This window comes from Schistocerca piceifrons, chromosome X (genome assembly GCF_021461385.2).
Source record: "Schistocerca piceifrons isolate TAMUIC-IGC-003096 chromosome X, iqSchPice1.1, whole genome shotgun sequence".
Taxonomy (NCBI): domain Eukaryota; kingdom Metazoa; phylum Arthropoda; class Insecta; order Orthoptera; family Acrididae; genus Schistocerca; species Schistocerca piceifrons.
The window spans coordinates 768,853,906-768,870,116 of NC_060149.1; the positions used below are offsets into that span (position 1 = coordinate 768,853,906).

Sequence of the window (16,211 nt, forward strand, 5' to 3'; positions counted from 1 at the left end):
CCACTGGTAGAAGGTGAACAAAATAAAATTAGCCCAAAAGTGTTTGTGATATTATGTGACAACTTAATCTAAATGCCAAAGTGATCATAAGATGCAAAATGGACTAACAGCACACCCAACATATGCAGCCTTGGCAAGAATTCGTGAAATGAGAAAGAACACTCAGAAAATGTAGTAAAGTCTCGTGAAGTCCAAGATAGCACGTTCTCTCTCCCTGACATTTTACCTGTGGGGTATGTTAAAGTGGTAAATGTACTTTCATATCCCCATACTGGAAGAGCTCCAGCAGAATACTAAAACTGCTATTGAAGCCAGCCATCAATCAAAATTGCTGAATGTGTGTCTCAGTTTGATAAATCATCCAAAGTGGTGCAATGACATTAATGGCGACAATTTTAAGCATTCTTCTTTGTCATTAAATAGAGTAATTTATTTCCTGCCAGACTTACAAACATTTTCTGGGTCTGTTTTCTTTGGGCACCGTGTACAAATACAGATTGACCGTTAATATGAATAGAGTGCTGTAGCAATGTGGATATAAATCATATTTTCTTTGTAGAAATGACTTATGGAAACTAATAAACAGAGTTTTTGCTTCAGTTGATCAGATATAATCAGTCACTACCACCTAACATAAAGGCTTCCCTTTATCAAAATGTTGTATTTATATTAGAAACAAAATTATCATTTTAAACAATTGTAATCTTTTCCTGTAACATCCTAAGGGTAATATACAAACAAATGGCAACATAAGCCAAATAAAAAAGGCCTCTACAACAGAAAACTGATTTAACCACCAGTCTAAATGCAGTTTAGTAAGACCTGATATTATCTGGTGATGGAGAAAAGCAATCTTATGTATTTTGAAAGTTTACAAAAAAATTTTTTTTTCCAAAGTCTTAATTATCTTGATAATAAAAAAGATCTATTACATACAGTGGATTATTAATTTTGTTTGCCACACAACATTTTTCAGATCACTCATAGTAACGACACTGTAGGCTTGAATGCCATGGTCTGTTATTATAGCTCAGTACATGCTTATGAATAAGCCAAGTTTCAATACACTGTTGGGTATACCAACAAAGATACAGAGGACAAGAAAAGTGGTTCATATTTGCATTCTGTAATTTCACTGCTATAACCAACATTGTACTGAAACTTGGCTGGTACAATGGTGTTCTAGCTACAGCATAAGTAGACACTGTGTCTGAATATGGTTGTTTAGTAACTGAAATTAGCAACAAACTATATTTAGTATTTTTTCTTAATTTAAAATTTTATAAATGCAATTTCTCTCTACTGACAGATTTGACATTCCTGCAGCTTATTTCTTACCCCTCTTCCCATTCAATTTGTGTTATAGTTATGTGGCTACATTATACACAGATCGATAAACCAAGGAACTTACTGATGTGGGGTGGTTTATGTACATCAATGATACAGATAGCTGTATCACAGTTGCAACCACAATGAAGGGGAATCTGTGAAGAGGCCTGACTAATTTATTTTTCCTGAAGAGTGGCAGCAGTATTTTAAGCAGTTGCAAGGGCAACATCCAGTTGATTGACTGATCTGGACTTGTAACATTAGCCAACATGGCCTTGCAATGTTGGTAATGTGAACAGTTGAACGTGAGCTGAACAGCCAGTACATTTCCTAAGGACATGCTAATCTACTGTATACCTAACTGATGATAGCATCCTTTTGAGTAAAATATTCCAGAGTTACAATAATCCCCTCTGTTCAGATCTCTAGATGGGGACTACTCAGAAGGATGTTGCCATCAGGGAAAAAATAAATAAGTAAATAAATAAAAATTGGCATGCTATGAGTCAAAGCATGGAACGTTAGATCACTTAATCTGGTAATTAGGTTAGAGAACTGAAAAAGATAAATGGATAGGCTGAAGTTTGATGTAGTGGAACTTACTGAATTGCGGTGGCAGAAAAAACAGGACTTCTGGTGAGATGAGTACAGGGATATAAATTCAAAATCAAAGAGCCTAATACAGGAGCATGTCTAACAATGAATAAGAAAATAAGAATGTGAGTAAGCTACTATGAATAGCATAGTGAACACATTATTATACCAAGATAGATACAAAGCCAACACCCACTGCAGTAATAAAAGTTCATATGCCAACCAGTTCCGCAGATGAAGAATGTGTAGTGAGATAAAAAGAAATTATTCACAGTTTAGGGGCAAGAAAATTTAATTGTGATAGGGGACTGGAATTTGATAGCATGAGAAAGAAGAGAATAAAAAATGAAGGAGACTGAAAGGAATGAATGACAAGGTACACTGACTGGTAGAATTTTCCACAGATCACATTGCTAACACACTGCTTAAGAATCATGACAGAAGATTGTATGCACAGAATAAACCTTGTTATACTGGAAGGTTTCAGATTGATTATACATGGTGAGATAGAGATGTGGAAACCAGATTTTAGACTGTAAGACATCTCTAGGGGCAGATATGGACACTTGGCCATAATTTACTGTTATGAACTGCATATTAAAATGGAAGAAATTACAAAAAGGTAGGAAAATGATAAGATGGAGACTTGATAAATTTAAATAACCAAAGATTGTTTCAAAGGGAACATTGGACAAAAAAGGAGAAATGATATAACAGAAGGTGAATGGGTAGCTATGAGAGATGAAATAGTGAAGATTGCAGAAGTTCAAATAAGCAAAAAGAAAGGCCCAGCAGCAGTCTTTCAGAAAGACATGAAACAGTGAATCTAATGTACAAAAATGAGAAAATACAAAATGAAGCATACAAAGGGAAATACAGACCTAAAAAAACAGGAGTGACAAAAAATGCAAAATGGCTAAGCAGGTATGGCTAGTGGACAAATGCAAGGCTGTAGAAGCATGTATGACTAGGGGAAAAGAATACATAAAAGGGCCATTCAAAGGAATCAGATCTGAAAGCAAGAGATAATAGATGAAGATGAAATGGAGGATACAGTACAGTGAGAAGAATTTGATAAAACAATGAAAGCTCTAAGATGAAACATGACCCTTGGAGTACCAGCAATTACGAAACTATTCCACTTGGTCTTTAAGACATATACAACAGGCAAAATACCATGAGACTTTGAGAAGAACATTATAATGTGTACATTTTCATCATTTTGTGCTCCACAGCTGATTTATGGTAATGTTAATAAGAAATACCACAGCTGCATTTAGGTATGTTTATTGTGCAACATCCAGTTTTATTCAATGACCATCATAAGGTGCCACCAAATATTCCCCAACAGTCTTCGCAACTAGTTCTCACAGAATTGTATCAGCATGGTTAAAAAGAGTCTAATTGCCTTACATAACACTGAAGGCACATTCTGGAATGTCGGGAGCACACAGACCCTCTGGCAACTGTCTTGGGCAAGCACAGCCAGCAGTAAGTGCTCATTGTGTTTGAGAGTGTGCGTTTAATGTTCCTTGAGATGATTAGACTTCTTGAGTCATGGTATTGGCAAAATTCAGTGACAATTAGTTACAAAGACTATGGGTGAATTTTCAGTGGCACTTGGTAATGTTCACTGAATAAAACTGGTAGTGACATAACAATCATATCTAAGTACAGCTGTGTTTCATTCTTATTAACATTAATGTGTTAATTCTGAAGCTGGCATGTGCTGACATGTATGAATATTAACTAATCTACAGTTTAATAAGGTTCCAAAATACTGACCCAAATTATTTACAGAAGAATGGAAAAACTCATGGAAACCAACCTCAGGTAAGATCAGTTTGGGTTCCAGAAAAATGTAGGAACATGCGAAGCAATACTGATTCTATAACTTATTTTTATAAGATGGGTGTTAAAAAATGGAAAACTCACATTTATAGGATTTTTACAATTAGATAACACTTTTGACAACATTGACTGGAACATACTCTTTGAGTTTAGGGAAAATCTTCAGAGAGCAAAGGTTGTACAGAAACCAGAGCACAGGTATGAGTAACAGGAAGTGAAAGGAAAACAGTAGCTGAAAAGGGAGGGAGACAGGGTTGCAATGTGTCTCAGATGTTATTCAGCCTTTCAAACTGAGCAAGTAGTAATGGAAACCAAGGAGAAATTTGGAAAGGGAATTGAAGTTCAGGGAGAATAAATAAAAATTTTGAGGACTGTCAATGACATTTTAATTCTGTCAGATGGCAGAGGACTCAGAAGAGCAGTTGAATGGAATCAATATTGTCTTGAAAAAGAGGTTATACGATTAACATCAACAAAAGTAATCGAATGTATTCAAAATAAATCAGGTGATGCTGAGGGAATTAGATTAGGAAATGAGATACTAAAAGTAGTCAATGAGTAATGCTAAATGAATTGCTAAGTAATTGATGCTGCATCAGAGTAGGAAGGATATGAAATGCAGACTGGCAATGGCCAGAAAAGCATTTCTGACAAAGAGAAATTCAGAAAGACTAAATAAAAATTTTATAGTGTTCTGAAGCCCTGTGTGGTGCCTGCAAGGAAGTGAAACACTGATAAGTAGTTCAGACAAGAAGAGGACAGAAAATCTGAGACATGGTGCTATAGGAGAATATTGAAGATTAGATGGGTAGATCGAGTAATTAATGATGAGGCAATGAACCAAATGGATAGGTGGGGGGGGGGGGGGGGGGGAGGGTGAGAAATTTATTGAACAAGTCTACTAAAATAAGAGATCAGCCAACAGGTCATATCCTGAGGCATCAAAGAATCACGAATTTTGTACTGAAGGGAAGTATGGAAGTAAAACTTGTAGATGGCGACAGACTTTGCTACAGTAAGTTCAAATGGACATAGAGTGCAGTAGTTGCAAAGATGAAGAAGCTCGCACAGGATAAACTAGTGTGGAGAGCTGCATCAAATCAGTTTTGGACTGAAGACTACAACAACAACAACAGTTTATACCAAATAAAATGTAAGTTGAGATGCATTTTTGACCTAGATAGACACACACACACACACACACACACACACACACACACACACACACACACACACATTATCTAACATGAAAACTTAGCAATAATTGCAGTGAACAAATGTTTAGGCCTGAAAACGGGTAACTTAGAAAGAAAGGAAATGTGACTAAAGAGTACATGATGATATAATAACAATAAACCATTTATGGCAAGTAACTTACATCATTCAAAACTGTACACTCATATGAAGGCTGAAACTTCTCTTGCTCTGCTGGTGGACGTTTCAGAATTTTTTCACGGTCTTGTTTATGTTTACGGTCAGCTCCCTTTAACTGAAACATTACAAAGCATATACCTTTGAAACTATTTCAATAATAAGAACTTTATTCTTTATATCTATTCATTATCTAAACATCAGTTTTGCATTGGCTTCACTAAGCTCATGAATTTTTTAAAGAGTGCAAATGTTCTATTGTACTAGGTTAACCCAGCTAATGTAGCCCTTGCTTCTGGTGTGCAGTGCTCTGTCAACCGAGTCACCCAAGCACACTTCACAAACCACCTGAAAGCTTCAACATTCTTTTTAAATCAACAAAAAAATCTTCATGACTGTAATCATGCCCAAAGTTGAATGTGAGCCCTGATCATAAGAATTAATCACAGTTCTGTAAATTTTCCTACATCGTCCAATGTAGGGAATGTGTATAGACTGTTTACAGAACAGACAGAATATTTCATGATCAAAGCAGCATAAATGGTGAATTCACTTGATACTAGAGTTTGAAAGCCAGAGGGAAGCTCTGAAGGAAGAAACCAAATGTGAATATAAGTTACAGTAAACTGTATTTATTCTCTGCAGAGAAAGGAAAATACTTTGGGATATTTTAATGATTTTCAAGAGAAACTACTGAAAGAGGCGAAGCAACTGAAACATTATCACAGTATGCTTGAAATGTGTGACTGCTCTATTTATCATCACAGTTTTTCAAGCTGAAGTCATGCATTTTCCAGTGGCTTCTTATTCTTTTAGTTAATGGAACCAATTTTTACAATAACGAAATGACAGACATTCAAATGGTCATGTGGCTAGTGCTTACTTTCAGTGAAGCCATAAATACAAATATTTTTTGTTTTGTTTTCAATAACTATGAGCTAAAGGAAAAACATTAATCCTGGAATAATTACCTTGAAAACTTTTATTTGACACGCTGCTGCATGAAGCCACTTCAGTTTACCCTCATTATGTAGGTATGTTTCTACCTGAATACGGAATGGAACCCCTTTTTCTCCTCCATGCTTCTTTGGAGTAAATTCAGTGCTTATACAGTTAACCTGCAACAAAGAATAAAGATATACTGTTGGCACAGTAAGCTTGCTCTCTTCAGTCTACAAGAGGTTATGAAAAATGCATGTAATTATAGTTTCATTACTCTACAAATATTTATTATTTATATTTCAGACGGGATATGTCAGTCGTCCAATACAAAATTCTACATTTATATCCACTTTATTTTATGTTGTTATTTTACACCTAAGAGTTTGTATTATCATTATTTACTGTGCCAATGTGAGTATGGCAATACATTATCAGTATTAAACTCAGATAGTATTGCACACTGAGCAACAAAATTAAAGGATCATGGTTTTGAAATGACGCAAGTTTCTCCCATTGCCCAAGTCCTAGGAGCATGCAGGCAGGCAATCCCTTGACAACCCTCCAATTCCACATGCCTACTAGCAGGTGCAAGATCAGCAATGTAGCCTACGTGCAGGCTGTTGTTTTTTGTACAGGCCAATTTTTAAAATGCACAACAACAAAGGTAGGTGGGTGGCACCCATGGTGCTGCCAAACTGGTGGGAGTCTTAGAGGGACTCTTTGCTGTTTCATTCATACACGAGTTCAATGTCACATTCCTCAAAGATGATACCACAGGAGGGTGCAAAACAGGAAAGCTGAAAAAGCGTAAGCACCCTTTGCTGCTTTGGATCACATTCAGATTTTATTGAATGGTTTTGAAAGGTCCCTAGTGGTTCCACCTTGTAAACCGGACCAAATACTGCAGTCGCACTGCACTTCAAGAGGGTGTGATCATGTTCAATGGGGTCGCTAGCCTACGACGTCCTTAGAGGAAGGTTGAATCTTCTGGGGGATGTTACCAGTGTCAGAGGGTGTCAAGAATGTCATCCTGTTGCTCACTGAGTGCCAACTGTCATTTTTGATCATGAAATGTGTGGGAATCAGTGCCCCCACAGAAAGAGGTGGTTTCACTGCCCTTTATGCAATCTTCTGAGGACTTTTCATGTTGATTTTGAGTGGCAGTGTGTCTGAAATGTTTTCCTCGGGCATCCATAAGAAAACCATGTGACTTCCATGCTGAGTGTTGCAGTTCTGACCTCCATCACAGAAGTGTCAGGAAACGCAAATGTGGGTAAGAAGGGTGTAATGAACTTCCCATCATGTGACACACACACACAAATGGCACTGGACAGAACTGTGGTGAAATTTGTTGTCAGTGTGACAGTGTTAATCCACTTTACACCTCACATGAACTTCTGAGGTCTGGCCTTTTTTTTGCACGTGTTGAGACCTTGCTGTATAGAGGCACCACCAGTCCCGAGAGTGACGTCAGACGGTGCCATACTTTCGCACAATTACAGAGGAAGATTGTAGGCACCTTTGAGCCACATTCCAAACTTTTATGTCGCAATGGGATACATTTACAGCATTTCAAAACAGTGATCCTTTAATTGTGTTGCACAGTGTATTTCAATAGATTTATAGTAATCACCACTTGTCGTAATGTATGCTAGCAGTTTTTCTAGACTAACTGTAATCTCTTGAAAATTGTAGCATTTGAAAATTGTAGCATTTTGCATAAAATACCAGATCACCAAATTTTATTTATTTACCTTTTTACAATTCATCATGTTCTGAAATGAACTGTACCATTTGTACAAAATACAGAAACTCAAAAGGAAGCACTTTATCTCAGTACATTGAGAATGTTCCCTTGGTGACTGAATAAGCTTACAGGGGTGATGGGGAAGTGTAAACAGTAAAACAAGAAACCTCTGTTTGGAAATTCCGTAGCTAAAAGCTATAAATCAGAGCAGCTGACAATGGTATGTAAGAATCATCTTATCAGCACTAAGAATTCTAAGAGTCTTCATTGTGATGTCTGTTTAGTGGTTATACAGTACACATTCAAAAGAGCTACAAGAAGCACAGCACAAATTATGCCAAGTTCAATGGAACTTCTAAGTAATCCTTGTGCAGGGCCCAATAGCAAACAAACTGAAAACATTGAGAAGGGCAATATCCTGAATGATGAAACTGGAATGGGTGCAGGTAAATTGGGGATATAACTATGATTAAGATAATCATAATCTGTCAAATAATTCTGAGTTGTTATACAGTTTGGTATTAATTGGAACACAGTAACCTTTTATGGGAAATGAGACTGGATTACTGCATTTTATTTTTAATTTTATTGCTAAAATAATGGATTTCAGTAACCAGTCTATCATTATACACAAAAATTGAGGTGTCTAAAACTTTCATTCAGCAAGTGGTCATGGAAAAAGTTTGCTCACATATACATGTTTCTAAAATGAATGTAAAAATGAGAGGGTTGGTTGAGTGAGTAACAACAAGCAACTTTCACATAGCAACCCAGTTTGATACTAGGCATCATTTAACAGCATTGTGTGCCACCAGGAAGATAGGCATACAACCTGCCACCAAAATCAACATGGTAGCAGGTTTGCAGAGCAACATTTTTAATTTTTTTGTGACATCAAGGCAAAAAGAGAGGTAGGGTTGGTGTTTCACGATCTTTATTTGCAAACAGTTACAAGAACTGATTAAGTTATGTCTTTCTGCTTGAATGCATGCCACGCAGCGATGCCTGAGAGATTGTTACACCCTTTCAAATGCCCCTCATGAAGTGGGGATTGCAGAGACTGTCATAATTCACACAATCAGCTCTTCAACCATCTCAATAGGTGCTTCAACAACAATGGATTTCAGATGTCCCCAGATGAAAAGATTAAGAAGCATCAAGTTGGGGGAATGTGCATACGCTGCCACCAACCCACTGCACCCTATCCAGTTCTCACCAGAAGGCCTCAACCTAACGATTGTGCACCACATGAGAGAAAAGCACAGATTCACTGTCTTGTTGGTACCACATGTGCTGTCTCACATTGAGTGGGACACGTTCCAATAACTCTGGCAGTGTTTCCCTTAAAAAGATTAAGTATCTGCTAATGTTCAGTCATCAGAGTATGGACCAAGGTATGTACCAGTCAGATTATTGCCTACCAAATCATCCCAAACATTGATTGCGAAGCACTCTAGGTGACCATGAACAAAGGTGCCAATTGGATTTTCCCTTGCCCACACATGTTGATTGTGGCTGTTGAACACACCTTCCCTTGCAAATGATGTCTCATCCGCAAAATGTACAAAGTGTGGGAATGCAGGTTAAATGGCACATTTCTGCAAAAGTCAATGTGATGCGGAAAATCTTATGGATTAAGGACTTGAACTTTCTGTAAGCAGTAAAAGTGCAAATCATTTTCATTTCACACACACCAGAGTGTAGAATAGCTTACACCCATTTCTTGAGCAACAATCCATGAGCTTGTTGTGGGCTTGTTTTGTAGCAGTGTTAACACCTCTTCTTCAAACTCTGATGTATGCACTGTGCATTAACGACTGTGACTGTCCAGCCTTTGCACCTCAAATGCACATGTGCCATTATGAAACCTCGTCAGTGGACAACTCAACCAAAATGCAGCTGTCTGTCTTAGGGACCTGTGGATAGTAGTAAACATGTATGGATCTGGCAATCAACGATTTGGAAACCAATTAATGTACATCCACTGAGCAGTGAGAGCATTTCCATCCACCACTCCATAAACACAATGCACGTCTGCCCTTTCCTCTCAAGACAACTGCTCCATTTCATGTCCACTCCACACACTACCAAACGCAGGACTGACCCCGTTTGTTGACACACTGACACAGGATGAACCAGACTCTGCAATGTGCACAGGTGCTGCCCTCTACGCATCATCATATCAAACAGGCATTTGCACTGCCCAACACATTGCATTTGTGTCCCAGCATATGTTGGAAGAAACTCCGTGATGTTGTCCACCTGGAATACCTGCTATCATTTCAGCTCTGATGGCATGTTGTATGTCTGCCTTCCCAGTGGTGTGCAACACTGTTAAATAATACCTAGTGCTAAACACTAAGGGATACAGACATGTTTTATCATGTGGTACTTGCTTATGACCCACTCTGCTAGTCCCGTCATTTTTTACTTTCATTTTAGAAACATCCTTCAATAGTCTAAGGTGACTCAAAGAGGCTAGTGCATTTTAATGCATTATCTACTAATAACTTATAATTGTTTCTATTGACACAACAATAGAAACTCAACAGATTTGCTTCATCAAATTTAATTTTAAGTGTCATCATTTTGCACCTCTAAGAGTTCCAGCTGCACTGCCTCTGGTGCATTTTCAGGCAAAATGGCACAAGGGTCGATAAATAAATTTAGGAATGGATTCACCTAATGAAACTCAGTGAAGCAAACTTTAAGGTTGAAATCATGTTACCAACTTTTTCACTGTATGTAATCTTAAAGTTGGCTTTTAACTTCTCTAACACTTTCTTGTAATTAGGAAAATGGACATAATAACTACTTCAGTTGATGTCAACAAATTTCTATTTCTCTGGAAGGCATTTCCAAAACAACTGTTTTGACTGAAAGCATCAGTTCCATAACATATGGTTGCAAACTACTAACAAATTATTTACCTAGGTATGGGAAGACTGGTAAAAGCCATCCTTGGGAAAGGTCAGTTTATGTTCTGGAGAACTGTAGGAATATACGAGTCATTACTGACACTACAACTTTGAGGAAGCAGTAAAGGAAAGCATAAAGAAATCTAGAAATGAAATAAAATATTTTAATAAAAAAATTGCGGGAACCAATGGTGACAGATGGGCTGCCATCAGTGGCGGGCTGCATGTGATCCATGGGCCACAGCCTGTATATCCCTCCTCAAAAGTAATTGAGAGAATAATGAAACAATGATTCACCAAGTGCTTAAACGAACAGTCTACTGAATTATAATCAACATGGCTTTCAAACAGATAGAAGGACAGAAACAGCACTAATGTGTTACACAGATGAAATAGGAACTTTGATAACAATAATGCTAGTGTAGGAGTCAATTTAGATTTTTCTGAAGTTTTAGATGTTGTTAGCCATGAAATAATTTTAGATAAGTTGGAAGCAACTGGGATAAAAGGAATAGAAAACAAGTGGTTTCAATATTATTTACAAAATACATCACGGGTTTAGGAACTCACATCAGCAAATTTTAATCATAAAATCAGAGTAGTATCGGATGCAAAGTAAGCCAAAATATGTATACCACAGGGTAATATGTTAGACCCCTTCTGTTCCTTATTTATATGAATCACATACTCAGAAAGTGCAGCTAAGATCATGTTTGAAGATTGCACCAGTGTAATAATGAGTGATTTTAAGAAATCTCTGTTAACAACAACCAATCAAGTTCTCAAGTCCTTGCATTCATGGTTCAGTGCCAACTGGCTGACCCTTAATGTGAAGGAAACAAGTTATATTCAATTTGGAAAGATGAATTAAAACCAAGATCTCCAACTGGTAGTGGGTAGAAATGAGTTAGAAAGGGTACAAAGCACAAAACTTTTGCTACAGTCGCAGGTTCGAATCCTGCTTCGGGCATGGATGTGTGTGATGTCCTTAGGTTAGTTAGGTTTAAGTAGTTCTAAGTTCTAGGGGACTGATGACCACAGATGTTTAGTCCCATAGTGCTCAGAGCCATTTGAACCACAAAACTTTTAGAAATCAACACAAAATGGAAGGATCATTTAACTAAACTCTTAGGCACCGGATTTTAGAGCAGAGTTAAAATCAGTTTTTGTTGAGAAGAATTTCTACAATGTAAATTAATATGTTAGCTTACAGAAATACTAGGCCCTTATTTATTATTGAATTCTTTTGATTCTGGTAACAGATGTTCCATTTATGCAATGTTTGTCTTTGCAAAAGAATGTTTCTGCTGTTGGTTTTCTGTTTCCTCTGATTCAGATGCAGTGCACTACACCACCTCAGGGAAGTGACCTGGTGCTATCTACTTATGATGGATATAGTGTTGGCAGGTTTTCCATGTGTTACATTTTTCTGTAGTGTTGTGTTCTATTATGTATTTATGTGCTCTCATTTTTTCACATACGTTTTATATCAAAATTTCATGTTCTAGTTACAGTGACAAGCCAAAACTTTTTGACTACTGCCCACTGTGAAACTGGATGCCACCTAGTGGCATTGTCAGCATGTGACGTGGGAACAAAAGCATATAAGCGGAGCAGAAATGGACTGGGGATCACCCTACCAAAGATATGGGCAGCAAATGGGGAAATCCATTGATGTAAGTGACATTGACAATGGGCAGATTATTAATACACAGAGCCTGTGAACAAGTATTTCAAAAATAGCAAATCTGATGGAATGTTCATGTGCAACTGTCACGAGCATCTGCCGAAACAGGTAGGAGGACAGTGAAACTGCCACTAGGTGCTAAATGGTTAGACATCCACGAATCTTCACAGAATGTGGATTTCAGAGACTTGTCTGCTCTGTGAAGCAGGATACATGGTGATCTGTGGCATCTCTGCCAAAAGAGCAACATCAAGGTGAACAGTGGCTCAAAACGTGCAGCGCACCATGGGTGCAGGGTGGTGGGAGCAGTATTATGCTATGGGAGACATTCTGAGATATTCTTCTGTGCTTGCATGGGACCTGTGGTAGTACTCAAAGACACACTGGCAGCTACAAACCACCTGCACCCCTTCTTGCTTGATGTCTCACCTGATAGCGATGTCATCTTTCAGCAGTACAATTATCCATGTCTCGGAGCCAGAATTGTGCTACAGTGGTTTGAGGAGCATTGTACTGAACTCATGTTGATGTCTCAGTGACCAAATTTGCCTAATGTAAATCCTATGGAACCCATCTGGGTCACTATCAGGCACCATCACCATATATGCACATCAGCGGCCCATTATTTATGCGAATTACATGACTTGTGCATAGACACTTAATGCCACAAACCTACCAACATACTCTGTCTGATCCCTGAAATGCAGAATCAGTGCTGTATTTTGTTCCAAAGACAGACGAACAGACTATTAAGCAGGTGGTCATAATGTTATGGTCCTTCCAATCATGTGCTGAGCAAGGTGGTTATGCCAGTGCTAATGCACTGGGAGGATCATGGCTTCTTTCCTGTCCAGTGCATATGCTGAGGTGGTTCCATTGATAAGGCCATGGCGACTACCTGCCCTATCCTCGCCTAATCCTATCCTCCTCTATTTATGTTTTAATATACATATATATTATTTCTGGTCTGTATCTGTAATGTCTGATACTGTTGTACTAAATATCCTCAGGATGGATGAATAAATAAATAAATAAGAGTAAACAGACTGTGTACAGCTACAATGGTGATGAAAGGGAAGGCGAAATCCATTATCAGGTATATACATGTCGTAAAGATCATTAGAGGGCTTGGGACATTAACAAACTTAATGAAAGAAAAGGGAAGATTAAGGCTGAATGTCCTATGAATGGTGAGGTCACTACAGATGCTGCACAAGCTATGATGGGAGGAAGGAAATCAACAGTGTCATTTTCAAAGTATTTGTCCCAGCCTTTTCCTTAAGCCATTACACTACTTCTCTTGGTTTAATGGCAAAGTCCAGACTGCATTTGAGGATGTATCAGAAAGCTCTTGGACGTTACAGATTTTAAGGTTAGCCAAGTGTGTAAAGAGAAATATGATTAAAACAATAAATGGTTAGTGGACAAACAAAATTACTAGTTGAAACAGTCTGCCAGATTGGGACTTGCATCACGATACTTTCCTTTTACAGGGAGCAGACCACCATGTCTTACAGACTGACTCAAAACTTTAACCTGCCACTAGTTCCTCTCCACACTTTCCAAGTAGGTCTTGCAGAGAAGACATAATTGAGAGTTAAACTTAACTGCAACCTAAGGTAAGTTACAAGGTTTTATGATGGGGGAAGGAATCAGTGATAGCCATTCAAAGAAACCATCCCAGCACTGAACTGCAGTGTTTTACAGGGAGGAAGGAAGGAAGGAAGGAAGGTCAAGACACCATCCTGGCATTTGCATGAAGTGATTTAGGGGGAAAAAATCTAGATGTCCAGACATGGATTTAAACTGTCCTTCCCCCAAATTTGAGTCTAGTGTGCTAAACATTGCACCACATCGCTCTGTGTAGTGTTTTAGGGAATCATAAAAATTAGAAACAAAATTTCCTTGCTCTTGTGGAGGATTAGGGTATAACATCCCACTAACAGTGAGGCAATTAGAGATGGAGCACAAGCTCAGATTATGAAAGAATGAGGAAGGAAATCAGCTACCTCCAATTCAAAGAAACCATCATAGCATTTACCCAGAACAATTTATGAAAATCCCAGAAAACCTAAATCTGCATGGCTGAAGGTGGGTTTGATCCATCGTCCTTTCAAATGTGAGTCCAGTGTGCTAACCACTGCACCACCTCCCTCAATACTGGATGTGTCATTTTATTACAGTTTAAGAAAATTTATATATACAGGCATCTGACGAACTCTCAAGATTTTCTCGTGGCATCTTGTCCATGGACCAAAGTCTATATAATACATGATATAGGAGCACTCTGTTCTGTTTAGAAACCACAGAGAGAGAACTTCTGCTTCTGGCTGTCATGTGTGTAGTATGCAGTCACTTGTAGCTTGTGTCTCACGTCGGCACCAGTTATGTCTGTTGCTTGGGCTCTGAGACCATCTTTGGTTTGTAGAAGCTGCTAGCAGAAGTGCTGAAGCCTGCTGGCCTCACACATGGGGTTCAAGCAAAGCTCAAAATTTTCAGTATCTTTCCTAGAATTGATTGTGGTCCTTTGGTTTGACACCGAGCTGAGGATCTCAATCAAAGGCTCAACCGATTCTGTGAAGGTCTGGGCTGCAAATGCCTTGACCTACATTATGGAGTGAAGAACTGTAGGATACCATTTGATAGGTCAGGGGTGCACTACATAAAAAGAAGCAGCAACACTGATAGAGTACTTGTGGAGTGCACATGGGGGATTTTTAGGTTGGGCAGCAGTTTGAGGGCTTCTGATGAATGCTCACCAGTCGATACATAGAGAGTGAAATCAGATCACATACAAAATACACACACTTTGACTGTCAAAATCTTAACAGTAAATTGTTGAAATATTCATAACAAAGTTCCTTCACTTATTGTCCTCCAGGAAAGTTGTCACACTCAAATTACTCTCGGAACCGGGAGCTGGCTGAAACCCGAAGTAAAAGGTCCAAAATATTTAATGAGTCATGGAGCATATATCAAAAAGACAGATTAGATGCCACAGGAAGGGGAGTGCTCATTGCTGTTGAAAAAATATTGTGTCTATCGAGGTCAAAACTGAGTGTGACCACGAAGTTACCAAGACTTGAGTAGCAGACCTAGGTGAACTCAAGTTAATTATCAGATGTTTTTACTAGCCACATGATTCCCCATAACAGTTGCAGAGCCATTCAAGGAAAGTCCACACTCAGTATTGTGGACATATCCAGATCACACAGTATTAGTTGGAGGCGATTTTAATCTACCGAGTATAGAGAGGGATGATCTCTGTGGATTCACTACAGGTTGTACAATAGACAGTCTTGTGAAGTACTTTTGAACACATTTTCTGAAAACTGCCCATGCACAATGAAAATATTTCAGATCTCATAGCTACAAACAGGTCTGACCTTATCAATAGTGTCAGTATAAAGACAGTGATGGTGGTTACTGAAGTTAGTAAATCCATCAAGAAGGCTAGGACAGTATTTTCGCTGGAAAAAGCAAATAAGTAGTTGTTAGCATCCCACTTACATACTGAACGAGGCGGTGCAGTTTTTAGCACACTGAACTCACATTCAGGATGATGGCGGTTCAAACCCGCATCTGGCCATACTGATTTAGGTTTTCAGTGATTTCCCCCAATTACTTCAGGCAAATGCCAGGATGGTTCCTTTGAAAGTGCATGACCGATTTCCTTCTCCATCCTTCTCTAACCCAATAGGACCTATTAACTCACTGTTTGGTTCCCTCCCTCCAACCGACCAACCAACCAAAAACAACCAATCAACCCACC

General features: G+C 38.4%; 1 protein-coding gene across 5 annotated transcripts in view; it reads right to left on the bottom strand.

Moving 5' to 3' along the window:
* Window positions 1-16,211, bottom strand: part of LOC124722065 (transcription factor CP2) — an 881,222-nt gene that overhangs the window by 179,079 nt on the left and 685,932 nt on the right. For all 5 annotated transcript variants that reach the window (XM_047247263.1, XM_047247260.1, XM_047247261.1 and 2 more), the window contains 2 exons: window positions 6,117-6,263; window positions 5,153-5,263 (listed from right to left, as the gene is read on the bottom strand). In XM_047247263.1, the coding sequence (XP_047103219.1) occupies window positions 5,153-5,263; window positions 6,117-6,263 (258 nt within the window). The remainder of the gene's footprint in view (window positions 1-5,152; window positions 5,264-6,116; window positions 6,264-16,211) is intronic.